The sequence below is a fragment of the Leuciscus leuciscus genome, assembly GCF_965113295.1.
Source record: "Leuciscus leuciscus genome assembly, chromosome: 4".
NCBI classification, from domain to species: domain Eukaryota; kingdom Metazoa; phylum Chordata; class Actinopteri; order Cypriniformes; family Leuciscidae; genus Leuciscus; species Leuciscus leuciscus.
This window is the reverse complement of record NC_138728.1, coordinates 5,153,022-5,174,868: the sequence shown is the minus strand read 5'-3', so window position 1 is coordinate 5,174,868 and position 21,847 is coordinate 5,153,022. Positions and strand designations below refer to the sequence as shown.

The following is a 21,847-nucleotide window of genomic DNA, read 5'->3' as shown; positions in this document are numbered from 1 at the left end:
GCTACTTATACCAACGACGGAAATAAGAGCAGTTACAATAGCTTAATATGTGGGAAAGCGTTGCTATAGAGAGTGACGATATTGTATTGCAATATGTAGCACTTCAAAGTCAATACCAACTCAAAACTAGTTAGCACATTAGTTGTAATTGAAAAGGTTTAATGACTAAATATGGTTATGGTTACACTTAAAATAGTTACAAAATAGATGTATGAGATGATGATAACTTATATTATTAATTGTACCCAGCATATATGAAAAATGTTACCAGAGAGAGAGAGAGAGAGAGAGAGAGAGAGAGAGAGAGAGAGAGAGAGAGAGAGAGAGAGAGAGAGAGAGAGAGAGAGAGAGAGTAAGAGACAAAGAAAACAGGAGATAAAGGAAGAAAGGGACCCAGAGAAGAAGAGAGCCAGAGCATAAAAAGAGAGAGAGCAACAGTTTCAATCTTCTTTTATCCTTTCCTGACCATGTGACTTTAACCCAACTGTGAGACATTTAAACTGACCAATCAGATCATTCGAACTTCCCCCACCATACTAAAGGTGTGACAATTAATTGACCCCCAAAATACAAACATTTTGTCCTACAGGCCTAGATCACTATCAGCCCATCTGTGCCTTTAGGAACTCCAAATGGTCCTTTTGGTAGAAAGAGGGGGTAGAAAACAGTCAAGCAAATGTCTTTGTAGTTTGTTCATTTCAAATATCTTGGATTATTTAATTCTACATGGGTTACATAAAAGTAACTTTTCGCAACATTGTTTACAGGGACCTAGCAGCATTGTTTATTTATGAACCGTTTTTCCTTTTTGAGTTAATCTTTTGGTCATTTTTCAGCATTTTTTTCCTACTAGGTCTTAAACAAACATATCTGTATGCTCTGAACATCTAATCATTTTGTGGACAAGGAAGTCAGGATTGATTATTCGCTTCTGTTACAGTTGAATACACACCTTGAAGGGGCATTTGATGAGAATTTCGCAGAGTTCACTCGCAATATTAAATCACGTCCATGGCTTGAGGCTGTCCTGGACAAGACAGTACATTAATGAATGTGAAAGAAAAATAGCTTGCATCAGATGGTACTCTGTACGCAGTCAGTTTCTGATTTGTTAAAGTATTAAACTTTAGCACGAAAACTCATCTTTGCACTGTTTCAATAACACCTCAAATTGTGAAGTGGTAGAGCTTAATAACAGCCTGCCAATCATGCATAACACGTCGGTTAGATTTCCACAGACAACCATCACTTACATATTTTTTTCCTACTTCATTCTTCCATTCAATCTGTAAATATCTGTGAAAAAGGGAGAAGACAAATTTCAAAGTGCAGTATCCAATTCTCAATTTAACTGAATGAATAGGCATGTTGAAATGCTGCAAAACAATTTAAATGAAATTATTGATTCGTGACTGTGTTCTGTGCAGGCTACTCACCGACCGTATTTCCAAGGCCACAAAAACACTTGAGGAAACTGTATTTCACTGCTTTACAGATATGTAACTGATCTTCACTAGTCTTAAAACCATGAAAGGGATGTTATTTTCACCTGAACCTAGAGCTGAGCTTCAATCAATGATAAAGAATTTACTTTTGACTCATTTAATGATATGAAATAAGATTTGTCTTCTAAATTCATATAGCCGCTTAATCTAAATGGAGTTTCTAAGATGGGCTATTTCACTAAAGCTCATAAAAGACTAGATTTTAACACTATCAAAAAGAGAGGGAGGTTTTTTTTTTTTAGCAACCAAGGCTTTTATGTTTCCTCTTACGACCACACGAGACTCAAAGTGCACGTGAATTAATCTCTGTCGATTTCTCTTTATAAAGCAGAGACAGTACGAACTCTCCATCTGTCTTGTGCGGACAATTTAGATACCCAGAGACATAAAGTTCATGGTTAAAAATGTATTATATTTGCAATAATGCATCTAGCTTAGATTTACACTAATTTCTGGGTAAATAATTTATACAACCTTGCTGAAATTCATTCTGCTCGTGTTTCATGAATAAATCCCAATATGTGATTAGAGCGGAACTGTATTTATAAATCAGTGTTTCAAGGTTTAAATATGCTAAGTATCTAAGTGGATGCTACAGATAGACCTTTGCATTCAAGTCCACTGTGTGTCTATTTTTATTTTTTTTGGTGTCCTTAAGTGCAGTTATATCAGGGGTGCTACAATATTAAAATGTACGTAGCCATTTGGTACACTATTTTTTACTCTGAAGCAACAGTGCATTTAAAGTATACATGCTAGGATGAAAATTTTTAGAAAGATTTTATTTCTCTCAAGACAATATGCTTAGATCACAGAACGGTAGAAAATATGTTAGCTAGTCCAGGAACTTACAGTAGGCCTATATACAGTATAGTAACTTATAGTCTATGTTGTAATGGACTATTTTTCTTATTCTTAGCTTTAAAGTAATATAAGTAATTATTTTAAACCATAAAATCATAATTTAGTAGCTCTATAATAACCAGAATAATGTACTCATCTGGTCATGTTTGGCAAAATAAACCTCTCTAGTGTAATACAAAATGTTTGTTGTATTTGAATATACCGGGTTCGACCCATTTCGCCCTCAGAACGGCCTTAATTCTTCATGGCATAGATTGAACAGGGAGTTGGAAACATTCCTCATTTCAAATTTTGGTCCACATTGACATGATAGCTTCACGCAGTTGCTTCAGATTTGTTGGCTGCACATCCATGATGTGAATCTCCCGATCCACCACATCCCAAAGCCACTTTATTGGAATGAGATCTACAGACTGTGGAGGCCATTTGAGTTTAGTGAACTCATTTAAACAAAGCTATATTGGTTCTAAGGGGCTCAAAGTGTACCAAGAAAATTTCCCCCAACCCATTAAACCATCACTAACAGACTGAATATTTCATGGATCAATGCTTTAGCGTTGCTTATGCCAAATTATGACCCTACTACCTGAATGTTGCAGCAGAAATCAAGACTCACCAGACCAGGCAATGTTTTTCCAGTCTTCTGTGTTTTAGTAAACCCGTATGAATTGTAGCTTCTTAGACAGGAGTGGTACCATGTCTACATGCCTAAATTCACTGAGTCTCTGCCATATGATTGGCTGATTAGATGTTTGCGTTAACGCGCAATGTATAGGTGGCCGGTGAATGTTTGTATTATCCTAAAAAGTTCTGAACAGTTTTGGACCACTGCAAAGTAGTTTTTCTTAATATGCTGCCACTTTTCCCTTTAAATGGTAACAAAATGGCTGCCATTGTGTAATAACATCAACTGAATAGTTGCCAGTGATTAAGCTAGTTATAACCATTCCCAATATGGGGACCAATTCTGCTTTACTCTGATTGTATAGCCTGCTATTAATGTCATTTTGTGTGGGAAAGCTTGCACTTTCTTGTCCAGGTCAGTAATCATTAAGCTCACTAGCAGTAGATTCAGGACTGGCACCTTCCTGCATCTCAGAGAGGATGAACTATTCTGAAGGGAACAGTGTGTATATGTAGTTTCACAATCACACACACTGACACACACTAAATTCAGGCACAGTCACTGTCAGCTGCCTCTAAATTAGGCTATTACGTTCCACTGCCCAATTGCCCAACAGCTAAGAAAAAATGAGAAAGAGAAAGAGGAGTTTCTTGGTAAAAAAAAAGAAAAAAAAGGGACACATGCATTAAAATGAAACAGTTGTGGTATAAGCTTAGATAAAAGGCATAAAAATCTTTCTTAGCAGGGTTGATAGTTTATACTATTTAAATTATGACTGGTCCGCTTTACAAATTACTTTGACCAAGAACTGTCAGAAGCCATCTTTGTTGGCTACAAAGAAAACAATAAAAAAATACTGATTGTATCACAGATATTAGGCTACTAAGAACCTGTATACTTTAGACAAAATATTTTGAATGACACAAACCTCCTATGCTTTGGCAACTCCAGTGACATATTCTTCCTCCAAGTGTTCATTTCTGCAGTCTGGTATTATGCAAACACAAATTTATCATGTCTAAAATCCACACCACATAAAGATATATCAAGATTATAAGATGCACATGATTGCCTTTTTAACTTCAATGAAAACATGCTATCAGGTGATTCAGAAAGGAGTGATGTCTCCCTCATTTGATGCCTCAAACTCCTGTTGGCATTTAATTAAATGACTATATTCAATCCAAAGCATCTGTGGGGAGAGTCTATTTTAAACACAGTCCACTGGGTGAGTTTCTGTCTCTCTGCCTGGCTTCGCTCATGACAGGTGAGCTAATTACCCTTCACGGGGTTATTTGGCCACATCAACGTTTTTAATTCAAGCTATTCAGCTGCAGCTGTTCAGATAAATAATTTGAAATCACAATTGAAATCAGGACATATCAATGAGCTTTGAGACCATGCATGCAAGAGGGAATTGCACTGCTGGTAAATGCCATTCTTTATTCTTACTTATTCTCCAGCTATTTAAAAATTGGCCAAAAGTTGTATTCTTACAAAATGCAATTTTTCATAAGCAACATATAAATATATTTTTATGTATTTTATTGTATTATAGTATGTTTTTACCAATGACTTGTCTCTGGTACAGCCCTGAGGCTGTGCATGTTCTTATGGATAGCTTTCTCAGGTATTATAGACGTGCTTGGTCAAAAGTCGTCGTCTTAAAAAAATTGCATTGAATCTTCACAAATTAATTGTTTGTTGTATGCAAAGCTTATTTGTATTTTTCAAACACCTTAACTGTGCATTTCCATGTTATGATTTTGACCCAATCATGCAGTTCCATCATACGACTCTTGACATCTGCTTACTCACAGCTGATGTATCTGGATCTGAAAAGACATACGAGGTCCCGATGAGTGTGCTTGTGTTTGCTTCTGACTCAGTAACCCTCAATAGATGAAGCAGAGCACTGCTAATTCAGTTTAGAGGATGAAGCTATAGCCTTAATCTAATCATTGCATAAAACATTTCTGCCGTATTTACATGAATCACTGACCTCAGCAAAGATGCTACACTTTGCCTCTGCTAACAACAATCTTTATGTCAACAAGCAGAAGGAACTTTTAGAGGGTTTGTAATAACGATGGCATGAAAGTTCCCCATAACTTTAATAGACAAGCAGGAAATGTGTTTCCCCTCACTTTGAAAGAACAGCCTCAAGGTAGTCATAGTTCATCCGCCTCCTGTGCTGAACTAATAAAATGCATGAAAGTGACTATGAAATTGCCAACCTCTTGGACAGTGAACTGACTAGGAAGCCGATTAAGACACACCAAGTGCTGGTCGTATTAACAGAACAATTAATGCTAGCTAATCATCACTAAACAGAGGTATATCGCACATGCTGGAACACTTACTTCCCAAGCTGCTTATTTTAAACAGTCTTTATTAAAGGATGCTGGTCTGTTGATAAAGAATTAATAAAGGTCAACTCTTGAAAACAAAAACCCCACTGAAAATACAAAATACATTATGGCATGATATGGTTTAAACATTGGCTGTTGAAGAGGTCTTGAGGAATAACCAAACCAGACCTACTTTTCTTCTTGGCAAAAACAAAATAAGTAAAAACCTTCTAAAAGAACAATTGAGATTTCTTATTTAACTTTGCCTGAGACTGAATTCATTGCAATACACGTATTTCACCCACATCCAGAGAAAATCCACTTAAAGCCTAATAAATTAACACAAGGCACTTGGCACTGACAGTCTCAATATTGTGAAAGAGCACAGATTCATATGATACAAGACAAGTGGATATATTGTGTGTATATAGGGAACAGATAAACAGAAGAAGTCATCATTTGACAATGGTGTTCAATCCTGTCCCTAAAGTTCGACCTACCTGCAAGGGTTAGTCCTGACTCAAATCAAACATTCCTGAACCTTATAATCAAAGTATTTGGGTTCAATTGAAAATTAATGTGACTGAACTCAAGAGGAAGGTAGATCTCTAGGAACAGGACTGAATGTGAATTCAACAGTGAATGATGCTTCCCATGGATAACTGATTACCAAAGTAAAAGGCAACAGAGCACTCAATAAATGATATCCCAAAAATTGCATAGAAAACATATAAGGTGATGTATATACATCATGTAGAACAAAAGCAATTGGTCCCCTATGATCGGACTAGTTTGATCCCCTGCCCCGTGTCCAGTATGCTGGGAGGGAACCAAGAGAGTTTCAGTCTCCTGACGCAGCGCAAACACACACTACACAGCCACAGGAGGTTGAGTCCGCAGCACCAGTTGGCGACAGCCACCAGTGGGTACGTGGTCTTGGGGAAGTGTGTTTTCCAGTGCTTGGCCACATCGCTCCCGGTGGGCAGGTGGAGGGAGTAGTCACTCCAGGGTTTGGACACGCCATATATTGCGGAGATGACCCGACCCCTCTCTGACCACTGCACGCCACTGTCAGGATCGCAGTTATATTTCACCCACTCAGAGGTGAAGTCTCCCAGACGGGGGGCTTCTTGGGCTTCGGCATCCTGGACAGGGCTCATCTTGGCTCCCTGTACCGCAACATACATCCCTTCCACCTTCTGCACCGCCTTCACCCACGGCGCAGAATTCTCAGTGTCCAGGACCAGGATGAGGCGGGAGGAGAGGCCACTGTTCCTTTCTCTCCACATATCAAGGATCTGCTGCAGACGCAAGTTATCGCCACCTGCAGGCAAGAAAGGTTGTCAATCAGTCGCAAGAAGGTCTCAAGTCTCTTCCTGTGCAGAATAAGCTGGACCAAACCTTTTGCTATGTAGAGGTCTGCCAACTCAAGACAAGTTCAAAAAACACAAATATCCAATAAAGTTAAATTAAACCAGTTTGCATTCACTAAAGAAATTTCCATTCACAAATACATAAAGTGTTGACACAGATGTGACAGGCTGTTGCTGCAGGGGAAACGGAGAGATGGTGCAAACAACACAGTAAAGGTATAAAAAGATAGCTTTCAATGCTGTGGGGAAGACTTGTGAATAACACTCGGCAACTACCTCGTTCAGAAACCGAATGAGGATTCCTGGCTGCCTGATCAAACATTATGACAGAGGCTGCGACATCCCATATCGCTCCTGAGGATTAATACCTCACCGAGTTACAGGACGCACACACAGGCAGGAAGATAAAGCACGGTGGAGTTCAGAGAGAGCTTTTAGAGCGATAAATTGCTAAATTCTAGTTAAAATAAAAGCATTCGTTTCTTGATCTCTTTTACACAGACCTGAACCAGCAATACTGATTTTAGCATTCAAGAGAACCTCCCGATTGGTGAATGATATACAGAAATGAATTTAGTTTGGGTCTTCGCCAATACTTTGACATGCTACAATTCATAACCTCAACTCTCAGTTAATTTAGATACATTTCACCCAATCAATTGCTATCAAGCTCTTACCTGCCAAAGTCCAGTCTCCGCTGGGAAGCGTGTGGCCGCTGTAGTATAGGATGTAAGTGTCGTGCCGAGGGCCTTCGGCGGTGCAGAGATCCAGAAAGGAGCGCAGTTTGGTCTGCAGGGTGTCCAGGCTTAGACTGGTGGAGTAATCACATCCGAAGGTCTGGATGAGGTGATGGGAGAAGAGTCGCTGCACAGCATTCAGAGTAGCTGTGGAGTGCAATTCCTGGACTTGCCCTGGAGGCAATAGCAATGGCTGGCCATCCGCACTGCAAAGAAGTCGAGAAAAAGAAAAAGAAAAGAGAGAGGATAAAGCGATGGATGAAATGTGGAAGAAAGGCTGATGCTTGGCTGATTGCTAACTGGGTCAACTTGACCTTCTGAGTGTGCACTAACCCAGGTACAAAAAACGAAGAGGGATAAGCACAATGGAGAGTAAATGGAAAAAGGCCTTGAAAATAAGCAGTGCAAAATGTAAGATGGAGAAAAGGATTCAAAGAAAAGGAGAAAGGCCTTAGTAAGGATGACATTAATCTGCTCGAAAATGCAAGTAGATCAACATCACCTTGCAGCGTCAACTCCTTCTGCCTTTCTAAAAGAGCACAAGACTTCCTGCAGTAAATATCACCCAGAACAGCACTCGCTAATAACAAATCAAAATTAAAACCATTATAACCCCCTGTAGCCTTGCTTCACAAAGATTGAGATTATAAAACCAAGACCAAGCATTTGTGGTGGCAGTGTTTCCCAGTATTTCCCATAGGTAGACATCCTAGCTGAAGACTGAAATGGCGAGTCTAAGGCACAGTGACCCATGAAAACTACCTAGGCAGGTGCTGAGCTATTCAAGTGGAAATTACCGCTTCTCTGAGCTTGCTTGTCAGGACTCTATCCCTCTCTATCTCTCAATCACTTAGCTTTCATGCTTGCGTTTTCTTCACCATTCTTTCCTTTACTACTTTAGATCTTGTTTTTTTTTTCCCACTCAACCCATCCCTGGCTCAGTGCCCCACATTCCTAAACACAACAACAATTTAAGCACCAAAAATAATATCATGACTAAAGGCAAAAATTTTGCTGAAATATCTTTCCACTTGAATTCCACACGAAGTTTATTAGCCACAAGGCTTTTACCAGAACAGATAAACAAGATTTTCATTAAAAAGGACTAATGAATTGTTCACGTTTTTTTATAAACTATTAAAATGCTTTCTGGGTGAACTATCTGAATATTTGGTTGATGGCCAGAGCTCATTCCCTTATATCTGATACGAATGAAAACATGCCCGTCGACCAGAGAATTTCTCTCTCATCCCTCCCTCCCCTCTCATCTTCCCAAGAGGCCCTCGTCATTGTAAAAACATGATCTGTACCCATCAGATGGAAGATTACACCTAGCTACATTCCCCTCATGTGCCTGCTCCACGCATAGCCTTTTCACCAAGAGTGCTGGAATACTGAGCGTGAAGAGGCTGTGGAGCTGCATCCTAATCGACATCATAATCAGCGACCTGACTGACGGCCTGCCCCGGACCCCACCCTCGCTCTCTCTCAGTATGCATGGCACAGGCTTCTCCCAGAGGAACCAGCAACAGACCAGGTTTATTAAAGGCTATGACTTTATTTAATGCCAGCATGTGTTTATAGTGATCCAATCCAGGGTGGTTTCTACACCCCTCTATTTCTTTCTGGACACTTAGCAAAGCACTGTTTAAGATGCACGTTCAAGATTATAAAGAGTAGGGCAGCAGACTATTTCCCTTGATGTTGTCATTATAAATATTTATCATCTTTCTGATTCATCTACACATTCAAAGCTGTTTTTGTAATGACTTTATCATCATTGTTGTGACATCGATCATGACCAAAAACTCAGTAGTGTAACACCGGCCTTATTCAAATATCAAAGACTATTCGGTATTCAGCAACTTTACCAAAACCTAGAGAACAGAACTGTGCTGGTTAGCCAATCATAATATAGATAATTTACATATACTATAAAAGTCATAAATGTACAGTAGCAAAAACGGTATAATTTTAAGGGTCAGAGAAAGGATGAAAAGAGTTCATGTAAAACTGTTTTAGTGCTCAAAACATTGACAAATATCAGGACAAAAAATAGGTGGGTACAGACATAGATATGTATAGGTAGATGCCACATTACGTCGTCGCGCCCGCCATCTTGCAATCTTGTATCTTTAACTCAATATTACATGTTTTTACTATGGTACTTTTAATGTTTTTACTTTTACTATGGTAACTTTTTAAAGTCGTGTCAGCTAACGCCTTCATCTTCTTGTATTGTGTTTAGCAAGTCTATTTCATATATAGATATTCATAGATGCGTCTAATCACGGTTTCAGATGCTCAGTCAACTTGCTCTCGAATGTTCACAAACCGCTCCAATATGGCGGACGGCTTATGTATGTGTAATGAGGCATCTATATCTATGGGTACATGTGGATTAAAACAAACAGAAGAAACAATACATAATTAATGTATGTATGTAATTAATCCACAAGCATAAATAATAGCACTTCTCTGAATTGATTTATTTTCTCTGAATTGCTGCTAATATTGTTCCTGTATGAAATACTGCACATATTTCTCACTTGTATGTCACTTTGCATAAAAGATTCTGTTAAATTAATACATGCAAATGCTTGTGAATTGATTCTAAGAAATATGACTCCTCAGAAAACCAGTTCTTCAGGTATTAATGTCTGTTATATAAACCACCAATAAGCTGCTTTCTGCAAGGTTATGGATCTCGGTCAATGCACATGTGACCATGTGAACAACATGCAAGTTAGAATATGCCTTTGTATGCCATATATCCATTGAATGATTTTACCTGCTGTAGTAAGTGGGAATTACCACCGCATACCCAACGCAGGTTCCTCCCAAGCAGCTGCCCAGTTCATGGAAGAGTCCATGAGTCAGAGACTCAAGTGGCAGTACCACTAAAAACACACTCATGAAGAGTCCAGAAGTGACCTGCGGAGATGAACCCTCAGTGATCAACAATTATGAAGTGAATTCAAAGGGAAGGACAGTTGTACATGCAAACAAACAAAGTCTAACTTCAGTCTAAGTCTTCAGTGAGTATGCTAGTATTCAGTTCTAGACACAAACACTGTTCTCAGACCTGTTCATTTCAATTAAGTGTAATGATCTGACTCACCAGCATATTGCTTTTGTTGGTAAAAGAAATGAAACACTGCATTTGCTTCACATGCTGGATAACATTAGCAAAATTGTAAGTGCTTCTAATGACTCATTACAGAATTCATATCTTAACATTAAACCTCAAATGGATTACTGTAACGTTTAGATTAGGACTGATAGCTGGTTTATTGAAATGTCCCCATTTAACATTACTTATGAGACATTTTTCTAAATATCTTCTTTTGTGTTCCACAGGAACAATATGAGGGTCAGTGAACTATGCCATAATTTTCATTTTGGGATGAAAGAGTTTTTTAGTAAAAGTATCATAATGCAGCATGATTCATCAGATTTGGATGTTAATGTCAAGTATAAACATAATTCTTGATATCTAGATTGATTCTAAAAAGCATTAATCAACATGCTTTACCTGCCATGAAACAGCCCCAAGTATGACAGTGGACATCAGGCAGAAGAGCACCAGCCGTTCGGAGATGAGGCAGAAATGACGCATGCCCCTGGAGGCCATGATCCTGTCCAAATTGAGCGTTTGTGAGCGCTGGGTCGCCCACATCTTCTGACACTCGCTCAGCTTGGTGTGGAAGCACCAAAGTGTGACAAGGAACACCATGTGGCACAGGATCCACAAGAGGCCAAAGACGCAGAAGCCAGGGATGACCAGGTACCAGGCTTTCATGTTACCCAGCTTCAGGGCACAGAGCACAAAGAACGCCAGCTCAACGAATGCCAGCGGAAACAGAGAAAATATCCTCCACAGGCGGCCAGCTGAGAGAAACTGCTTCCAGCGCTCTGTCGCCGACAAGCCGCTGAAGTAGACGTCTAAAAGGGGCTCGCATATAAGCCGTCCCAGGTAGCAGCTGAGCACGTAGGGGTTTGTTTGGATCTCCAAGGACTGGAAGAAGGTAACGGCGGTGATTACAGCAAAGCAGGCAAGATTGGGGAGAGCCAAGGGCGACTTCATGCGAAGGTCCACAATAAGGGCCATTAAAGCAAAAGTCAGAGCAATCATGGCTAGTGATTTGTGGAAAACCAAGCTGATGCTTGCTACACCAAATCCCAGGAGCTCTAGGAGCTCAGGTGAGGTCAGAACGACTGGTTTATACTTAGCACTACCGCACAGACGTTCTGTTAGGGCCCAGAGCGACCGAACAGCTACGCTAGAGAGCAACAGGTAGTTTGTGACCTGTTCCTTTATGTCTTTCTCCAGAGAGGGGAAGTTCAGAAAGCACAGGAGACCCTGCAAGAAGCCGAACCACAGGTGGAAGAGACATAAACTGGCCGACTCCATTGAAAAGTAGTAGTAGAGAATACAAGCTATGGCTGAAACGAACAAACCCAGGATGAAAATGACCAGAATCATGGATTCTGAGGTCTGCTCCCATCGTACGTACATTCCCAAGCACACAGCGACCAGCAGGTTGAAGCTGGAGAGATACCCCAGACAGCGGAGAGAGGACCACATGTCCACACCCTTGTCCAATTCCTCTTGGCCTGACATTTTTGAGTATGATCGCAGAGGATTAGGCCTCACTCCTCCAACACTAAGAAAGATAATGTTGAGGCATTCCACTGAAATCAATAATGGGGGGGGGAAAAAGAGTTACTAAAGTCAGTGATGCAATTCTAAAATAATCAAAAACACATCCATATAATCGACATGTATCGATCATGCATGTCATCTCAAAATTACACTATCATCTTAAAAAGGCATCCTGATAAATGATGAAAAAAAAGAGTATTCTCATTTTGAATCTGTAATCAAACAATGGCATGGTGTGTGTATATATATGAAGAGTTCAGATGCAAAAGCCTCTAAGTGCCATCTGAAATTTTCTTCTAGAATGATCATTTTTATCAAGCTCGTATATTTAAGTTCAGTAATTTCACTTAAATGGCAATGAAAATGACCTATGAATTGTCATTTAAGTGAAATTACTGACCTTAAATATACAAGCTTGATAAAAATTATTATTCTAGAAGAAAATTTCAGATGGCACTTAGAGGCTTTTGCATCTGAACTCTTCATATACCGGTATATCTCAAGTCCAATTTCATAAATACAGAATATAGTTATATTATACTGTATTTTAACTGTATGTAAACAGAACACAGTTTCTATAAATCCTAAACCAGAGACATATTCACTGTGAATGGAGTAAAAAGGTGTGACAACTAGCCCCGTTTCATCTTAATACTTGTATACATAGGCTAACGTTACACAAAGAGAGATGTACGTTAGGTAACTTATAAGAGAACAGATGTTTTGCACACATGATGGTCATTCGATTTCCTGACAACGATGTACGTATACATAACAGACATAAGATGACAGATCCCGTTTAATGTATTACGAGTGCCAAGGTTCAAGATTAATAGATGTCAGATGTGAAACTGCCACATAATCAGCCTAGACCAGACCAGACCAGACAATCTCAACTTTAACACTGTAAATACTTTGAAAGCATTAAAATACCGCGATTACATTTTAAACAAATTAGTATTTATGACTGGCTTTTGTAATTCGGTTAATTGTTGTTCGAAAGTAAAACATATAAGCTGAATTATTCTTACATTTCTTTATAGCAAAGAGTTTTTAGTTTCCCGATAGCCATGGTGCTTCCGGACTCCAAACTACGGCGGCTCAGAAGGGTCAAAGGCAAAGTGTAAATCTGCCTAGAAATTCTTTTCTCCACATCCATGATCGATTTTCAGGTGCTGTCACATACTGGTAATGTCGACTATACATTACCAGTATGTGACAGCACCTGAAAATTGATCATGGATTTATCGGAGATATACATATGACGAAACATTTAAAGGCTTTCTGTTTATAATAAAGAAAAAAAAAATCCTGTGCTATGATGTGTTGCTTATTTACTTTTTCCATGTGCCAAAAATAAAGCTATACACACCTACAGTCAATTTACTAAGAAAATATCATTGTATCTGTGGGCTGAGTGTACCTGTGAAGAAAACAGAAAGTCATGCAGATTCCTTTTTTTTTTTTTGTTGGCATTAGAAAACATAATTCTAGACTTTCATGACGGGCAAGCTACTGCTGTGGATAATATGCTAAATCATTTCTCATTTGTATGGCTGAAAATAAAATACTTAAAATCAACAAATAAAACTTCTATAATAGAAAAGCACAAAACTCTTAGTGGTTTAAATACATGCTGGCGAACAGCAGTGAAGTCAGAGTACAGGTGAAGAAGCTTGCTCACTTACATCAAGGAGGCCTTATACCAGGAGAAAGTTATTCCCATTCATGTCAATAGCAGGTGCTCACTAAAATTTGACCATAAGGACAAAAATATCCCCATTGAAACCCATTAAAATGACAATTTTTAATCCCATGGCCATTTGACAATAAAATAATGCAGTCTTTGTTATAGGCTTTCATTTCATACCAGATGGTGCAATTTTCTCAGGTTTGACCTATAAAGAAGAAGAAAAATCGCTTTATTCCTGTTTTCTGCTTCTGCATATTATAGAGCTAATTGGTTAAATTACGCAGTTATAATTGTGTGAGTCAGTTGGTATAGATGTCAGAGTGTGATTTATATGTGTGTAAAAAAATTGTGTGTGCGTGTTAAATACTTGAAAGAGAAAAACTCTACTGTAGCCTATGCAGCAAATCACAAATCCAACCAGATTAGCTCATTTGGAACACAACTTGATTAGATTTATGACTTAAATTTTCTAGCAGTTTTTGAGTTGAACATGTTTTATTAAATAAATATGTGTATATAAAATAATGTTTATAAATTATTTTGTATAAATTTAAACCTCTATAACTTTTTCCACTTTTGATTTTTACTTTTAAAAAATCGGCTTCGTGAATAATATGCCACTTTATGCCACCGTAAAAATCCCACTTTACGAAGGAGATATTAAAGGCCTACTGGCACTGGCAATATTTCATCAAGTCCTGTTTCAAATATGTTCTGTTTATTTGCTGTATAGAATCAAAATTAACGATGCCTGATTCGCGAATGAATAAACTCTTTTGAGTCGGTTCGGTTCTCAATTGAAACGTCAAATTGATTTGCAATGAGACGGAATCATTTGGAGCGGTTTATCAATGTGTGAAACACTAGATTTATCGTAAACAGAATAATTTACACAAACAGCGGTGGATGAATTTGATAATTGACCAACTGTCCATTGAAACCAAGCTGCAATAGACTACATCCTCCTAGCTTTTATTGCAGCGACGATCGGCCCACAAGAGCAGCTTGCGAACGACTCTACTCTACTTCAGGTAAAGACATTTTCCGCGCAAAATTGTCTCAAAATCATCAACAGAACTCGAAATCAATCAGAATACCAAAAGTAGGCAGGCTAGCCTACCATGGTACCATGCAAATACACACTTATAAATAAATACCATGGTACAAGAATGTTTATCGTTCAATATAGCGTTCCCTGCTTCACTGCTGACAGCGCCACGGCAAAATAAGTCAAATTTGACCAGAATAGATTTGGGTTTTCAATCTGAAATTAATGTAATGAGAGAGCCTACAGACTACCCGAGTGAAGAAAAAAGAAACAAACATAAAACAACTACGATTCACGAGCAAACGGCTCTTGTGACTCTTGTTCGTTTTATGTAATGATTCTTAAAAATGAACAGATTATTGTATTCATTCGAAGCTCTCACGCTGTTTGAGTCGTTTGAATCAGTCTGATCGTGTATTGGTAAAGTTCGGTGAACTCATAAGCATTTTATTAATCATATTTTTATTGTCAGCGTTTTATAGTCGCTATTACTAGCCTAACTCGCTAACTGAAATGCGAGTTACCTTTACTTTTACCATGTAGGTTATTAGTTCAATAAACTTAAACCCCTGTTTAAACTTAAATCCCTAAAATACACTGTGCAACAGGTACTATTAAATACAATTTAATACAAAAAGCAATATATTAGGCTGCATAGGCTGTTATGCCTTAAACAGCTTGAAATTAGGCAAAATTATCACATTTTCAACATTTTGTAATGTTGATTTAAAAAATATTCACCATTTATTTGAATGTGTGTAAATCTACAGCTGCATCTGTTGCTCATCAAACCGTTGGCAGTAATAGAGTGGAGATTCACTTGTTTCCATAACTGCCTGCACATGTGGGATTGTAGTTTGAGCCATGTATAAATGTGTGCGACATGCTAATTGATGAAAGTATGAAGAAAGGATGAAACGGAGAGAGAAAAAAAACGTGCACGGTCTCAGGGTGCATTAAGGGGTCATACCCTTTTATAAATACATTCAATTAGTCCACATTCACCTTTTTTGAATGAAATATTGAGGTCATTCTTCATAAAATAGGCCATGTAATTCCGAAGGAACAAGATAAGTGCGACAAAGGGAATGTGGGCTTTTTTTAATTAGCACTGACATATGAATGTATAATTGAGAGATCTGAACCGTCCAACGTGTTTGAATGATTCCTCAGACACTCAACACACACAAATAAGCATGCACATATTAATCTTTGTAGCTAACGGTCGAAGTCCATGAATGTGCTGCTTTCTGGACTTACTGTGAGCTACATGACTCCATCCACCTCTTCCTCCTCTGCAGAGAAAAATAAGAGAGAGAAAGGGAAAAAAAAACCTATGAATTATGCACACCTGTATACCTCCGTGCCACCTGGCAACCTGCATGTAGCATCACATTAAAAAGTGGCATATAAAATATAAATACCATTCTTCCGTTCAACACCATGACATGCAATAAGAGCAGCAAGCATTTTCACTCAGGCTTGGACTTGATATGAATGCTGAGTACATTTTTTCCAGAGAGGACAAGTGCACTAATTAATTGTGTGTCCTGCTCGGCCATGCAGACAACATGTCAGTCAAATACTGCCACACTGAGAAAAAAAGAGTATGCAAGTGTTTATTTTTTTGCCCAGGCATATACCCTGGAAATCCATAGTTCTTGCGAGAGCACAAGTTGAATTTGCTCAGCGAGTTACTCTGGCGTCGAGTAATGATGCTCATTAAATATGCCCTTGTATCCGAGCTGCACCAATCACATCGGGTTATCTGATATAGGCGGGCCAGAGGCGAGCTAAACAGAAGACGACAGCGCTGCGACGTCGAAGTCATTAGTAAACATTGCAAGATGGCTATGGATGAACACCAGTTGTTTGAAACGGCTTTGGCCGCTACAATGAACGAGTTAGACTTGGCTTTTTATCTAAAAGAGGAACAGAAGACGGCGCTCGAAACGTTCCTTTGCAAGAAGGGCGCTTTTGCTGTTTTGCCGACCGGATACGGCAAGAGTCTAATCTACCAGTTAGCTCCGCTGGTAGCTTAGCGTATGGGGCTTGTTGTGATTGGTCGTAGTGTTATCCAATTGCGTGCAGTGAGATTTTCAAATGCATGCTTGGTGCCGCCCCTCGAGCTGGACGATTTTCATTAGTCGATGCCAGACCATTAATCTTTCAGATTTAGGTCTGGATTTCCAGGCTAGGCATTTGGTGTAGTGCCTAAACATCTGAGCTGGCCTGCTTTGGTGCCCCAAAGAGGGTTCTTGACTTGCTTAGATCATGTTTGTTAACCAGCTTCACCAGATAATCTTGCTAGTGTAAAGTTGAAAACGGTTTGTTTTGGTTTTACATGCTGTTTAAGGATCTGGAAACATTAAACATTTCACTTAATTAAGCAAAAGTATTGGTCAAACTGTCCATAGATTTTTTTTAATGACAAATAAATCTATTTGAAAGTTATCTCATGGACAACTCAAAAATGTAGTTCTCCTCATATATAGCTTACTTATTAATAAATGCCTCAAATATAAAAAAAATTAAATTGACTTTCTATTATTCATTTGAAAAAAATACATAAAAATGGAATTTACACCTATAACCTTTCATATGTATTCTATTTTTTTATGGACGTTCTTACATCATTGACCCAAAAATTGACTTTGTTTCCAGATGTGCTGTTTCACTCCGACTCCTGGAAGTTGCATAAAGATAGTCAATTGGATTGAGACATGTTATTTTGGTCAGTGCTTGCCATTTTGTGTGCAATATGCTTAGACGGTCGGTCAGTGAATGGGCTGTGTGGATGTTTTGTGGGTTTACCGTCTGAAACTAGCGTTAGACCATTTCCGCCATAATTTACGTTTCCTGGTATTGGGGTCAGATTCACCAAACTCCATCCTTCCATTCTCCTTCCTTCGCATGTGCGCGACCACCTTTATCTGACAAGCACAGCATCAGCAGCACAAGCGATTTGTTCACAACAAATCTCATTCCCACAGAAATCAATATGATGTACTGAGTCTCATAAAGAGGCTGTTTGGAAAGGCAGCCACATCACAGCCTAAATCAAGAAACATGTCAGGCTTCAAATGAAATTGGGGAAAGAGACAGATGGGGATGAAGAGTCAAATATTAGTGATGTATTTAAATGTATCATATGGCATAGCGAAATGTTGTACTAAGGCAAAGGATGCGGATTAATGCCTGTTGAAAGCCAAAGAAACATCTCACAATGCCCCAAAACTCATCCATCTCAATAGAACAAAGATAGTCTTTCATCTCAACAATGTCTTGTCAGTCTCTGAGGATAAACGTTGCAGGTGAAAGTTTCTTTATCAGGAATTGTTGGTTCATGGCATGGCAGTTTTGGCAATGTATAAAACCGCCATATGTCTTCGATAAATGATTCAAGTGCTTCAGTTAGCATGTTACGGTGTTTAATTTGAGACAGTGTGCCTTATTCCGGTGCATTACATTTGAGCATTTAATTTAGCATGAATTAATCATGTCACCCGGCAAATTTTCCCTGACAGAACCGAAAAGGAAACTTCACTTGAAGTAATGAACAAAATGCCATTTCTGGTTCAGCCTACATGAGCTAAATATACACTTGGCTTGTCTTTGGCTCCTTTACATTTTGCACATCGTGTTCTCTCAATAAAAGAGAGAAAGACAATCTTACCACGGTTGATCTTAAACATTAAGACGTTTCCTTTCATGATGGTGATCTCAAATATCACATTCATGTATAGCCAAAATGGCTTTTTAATAATCTGACCTGTTCAGTGCTGCAGAAATGACGCCAGGATCCATTAATCGAGGAGACTGCGAGGAAATTGCAATTCAACATTAATTTGTTTGTTGAAGCTAAAGCTACACGACGGGACTGTATGACCATAATACGGCCATCACGGCCAATACAGAAAATTATTAACATACTAACATAAGGAGGCATTAGTCACCATATCCATGATCAAATAAATGAAATATTGATGAGATCTTCTGGTGAGAATATATTACACTCATACAATAAATCCGTCTCTCAGGATGGGATGAAATGTCCCGTACGGGGATGTTTATGTGAATTGACTGGTGATCTCCCGCTTGATTAAGATTCAGAGGATACATGCATGCATCTCTCTGTCTGAGCCATTACGTTCACCAATCAAAGATGGAAAGTAAATGAAATCGATCCCTTAGGATGAATCCTGAGCGACAGTTGTTCCTCTTGGCTCTAAACGGGAATCGTCAGATCAGTTTAGCTGAGTGAGCAGTTTGGTGTGTGATATTCCAGCCTGGGCGCTTGACTGTGCATTGGACAGATGGAGTGTAAGAGGGTGGCCGGGTCACAGATGCCCCTCGATGCCCTGTCAATGACTGTGACAAAGGTTTCAGGGTCAACCGATCCTCTCAATCAGATTGCTCTGCAGACTAGAGATACAGTAAAGATAAAATCCTGCATAATTTCTTCTTGAGTTAAAGTGCCCCTATTATGCTAGTCTCCTCCTTAGTCTCCTACAATATGTTTACATGCATCTAGTGTCAAAAAAACAATAATTTTCTCATATAAATTGCAGCATCTGTTTTCTCACAGTGTTAGAAATAGTTCGATAAAAGATTCTGTCTCTCTAAACACCTCCTTTCCAAGAGCCTACTCTGCTCTGATTGGTCAGATGGCCCAGTCTGATGTGATTGGTCTAATTTGTTATAAACCCACGTAAGGTTCGTACAAGAAGACTGGATTTACTGACAAGACGTTTCAGACAGTTCAGAATCGGATCTTTCTTTTGGGAGACAATAACTCCATTTATCGTCCACTTCGATCTTTGAAACCTTGCAGAGCTTTAACATTCACAAACAGCTGTTTTACACACTACATGAAAAGTAATATCCGAAAAAGCATAGTTGGGTCACTTTAAACTTTGCCTATTTTCAACTGCCTTTGGATTGTTACAATGTCAGTAGTATAAGTAAATGAACAAAGTGTACTCTTTCTCCATTGCAAGATAATACCCGTTTACTTGTAAGCAAATGTTGTCCAGCCTTAGCTTAAAATTGGTCTTCGGTGTTGCTGTACATACAATCTCTGTTTTGTTTGGTGGGTTAGTTTAATGTATTTAGAAAAGTTTTCACCGTCTCCAATCACCTAAACCAGCAAAACACCAGCTTAGTCAAGCTGAGACACCTGCAAACCTGCTTAGCCTGCTCGAAAGCTTTTTCCTCCTGAAGAGCTGCAAAAACAGGTTTTCGGTAGTTGTGACAAAACCTGACCAAAAATCAAGTTGTTTCGAGTAGGCTAGTGGGACGTCGCTTTAAGCTGAGTCAGCAGTTTTCCGCTTGAGGACGCATTGGACAGATGGAGAGTAAGAAGGTGGCTGTGTCCCTCATGCCTCTCAATGCCATATAAATGATAGTGACAATGAAATATTCAGGGTCAAACAACTGTTTCTTTCAATCAGGTATAACCGGTAAATGTAACGTTGGATGACAAGTTGTTGACTCACTGATTCAGCCCATTGCGAAGTCTGATTAAAACTGATTGAGTGTGTCGCATATGTATAAACAATTCAAAGTATGATAGCATCTTAACAGTTTAAACATAGCTTTAGACTACATTGCAAAGTCAATGTTGATTCTTCATTGAAAAAATTAAGTACATGATTATTAATGCCATACATAAATCAAGGATGCTAGACGTGAGTGGCATAAACTTTTAGCATTGAACATTTAATTATGTGTAATTTAAGTATCTGCAGGGCAATTTAAAAGAGAAAAATTCATCATATGATCTGGTTTGGCTGTTCGTTTTATTATTTGCATTCAGCATTGAATAAATTGCTTATGTGATTTCATAAATGTTGGATATCCTAGAACAACATTCTTATCAACCAATCAGATTTTAGGGGTTCAGAAAGAAAGTGTTTTTCTTATCAACTTGCCATTTCTGTTTGATTTTAGGAGTGGTTTGGGTTTTGTTTGACAGGAATGCTGTTTGAGGACCAACAAAAGATTGAAGACAAGGATGATTCTGTAAATGCAAAGGCTTTCAATTTATAGATTTTTTACTCAATATTGTGCTGTAAAAGGCTCAAACTTTGCCCTTTGGTTATTTGTAGAGTTAAACTTTTACATTGCATTGAGCAGACATGCAAACTAAGGCTCACTGGAGGAGAAACATATCTTAACCGCTGAGTCCTGTTTTTGTCACACTCTATTATCCATTGTGTTGAGCAAAAAAAACTAAAAAAAACAGGCTGAAAATCACCGGTGCCAGCAGCACCTGGGATTACGCTTTCCTGGCCGGCCAGCCGTGAGTGATAGCACATCTTGCTGAAAGATTCCGTGAGGGATCGCCGCTACTCCCAAAACACGAATGTTTCCATTCATCACCCTTCTCATCTCCCAGTGCTCTACGGCCCCGGCCAGAAGGAGTCAGGGAACACAAGAGATAAAAAAATCAAAGCAGCACCACAAGCCAAGCGCCACTTACTCTGTGCCGTACCCTGCCTAGTCAAGAGAGTTTCCTCTCCCCTAAGCCAGACAACGCTGAGCCCCCTGGGATCACTCTTTCAACAGAGCAAGAGAGCAGGCGTTTAGATAGATAGAGACGGGGGGTGGGGAGGGCTTGGTTCACAGCCAAAACTCTTGGAAAGAGAGAACCTCCATGTGATTATTCTTCTCTGTCCTTATTTTTCTCTTAGAAATGCACAGTCGCTAAAAATCATTGCAATAGATAATAAAATATCAAACCACATAGCATCAAACACAAACAAATAACCAAATTATGCAGTTGTTATACCTGACAAGTTGATTTATATATATAAGAATCTTTATTTTCCCCCTCCATCTGAAATGTAACATATATAAATATATATATACAAAAGCCTGCTCATGATTGTGATTCAATTCAATTTAAATACTTTTTAAAATATGTCCTATTTATTTTTGTGACACTGCACAGATACTCCAGCCTCCATGTCCTTCTGAAATA

General features: G+C 38.8%; 1 protein-coding gene across 1 annotated transcript; it reads right to left on the bottom strand.

The window, feature by feature from the left end:
- Nucleotides 1-5,369: 5,369 nt before the first annotated feature.
- tmem168a (transmembrane protein 168a) lies at nt 5,370-13,226 on the bottom strand. The gene is made up of 5 exons (XM_082168585.1): nt 13,153-13,226; nt 10,991-12,150; nt 10,247-10,389; nt 7,396-7,661; nt 5,370-6,669 (listed from the first exon to the last, which is right to left on the bottom strand). The coding sequence occupies exons 2-5, from the start codon at nt 12,077-12,079 to the stop codon at nt 6,122-6,124; spliced, it is 2,046 nt and encodes a 681-aa protein (XP_082024711.1). The 5' UTR covers nt 12,080-12,150; nt 13,153-13,226; the 3' UTR covers nt 5,370-6,121.
- Between the last annotated feature and the right edge of the window lie 8,621 nt (nt 13,227-21,847).

Coding starts and splice junctions, on each gene's coding strand:
- tmem168a (XM_082168585.1), bottom strand. CDS start 12,079: ATGTCAGGCCAAGAGGAATTGGACAAGGGTGTGGACATGTGGTCCTCT. Junction 7,662..10,246: donor ATTCCCACTTACTACAGCAG/GTAAAATCATTC, acceptor ACTTCTTTGCAG/TGCGGATGGCCAGCCATTGC. Junction 6,670..7,395: donor CGGAGACTGGACTTTGGCAG/GTAAGAGCTTGA, acceptor TCTTGCCTGCAG/GTGGCGATAACTTGCGTCTG.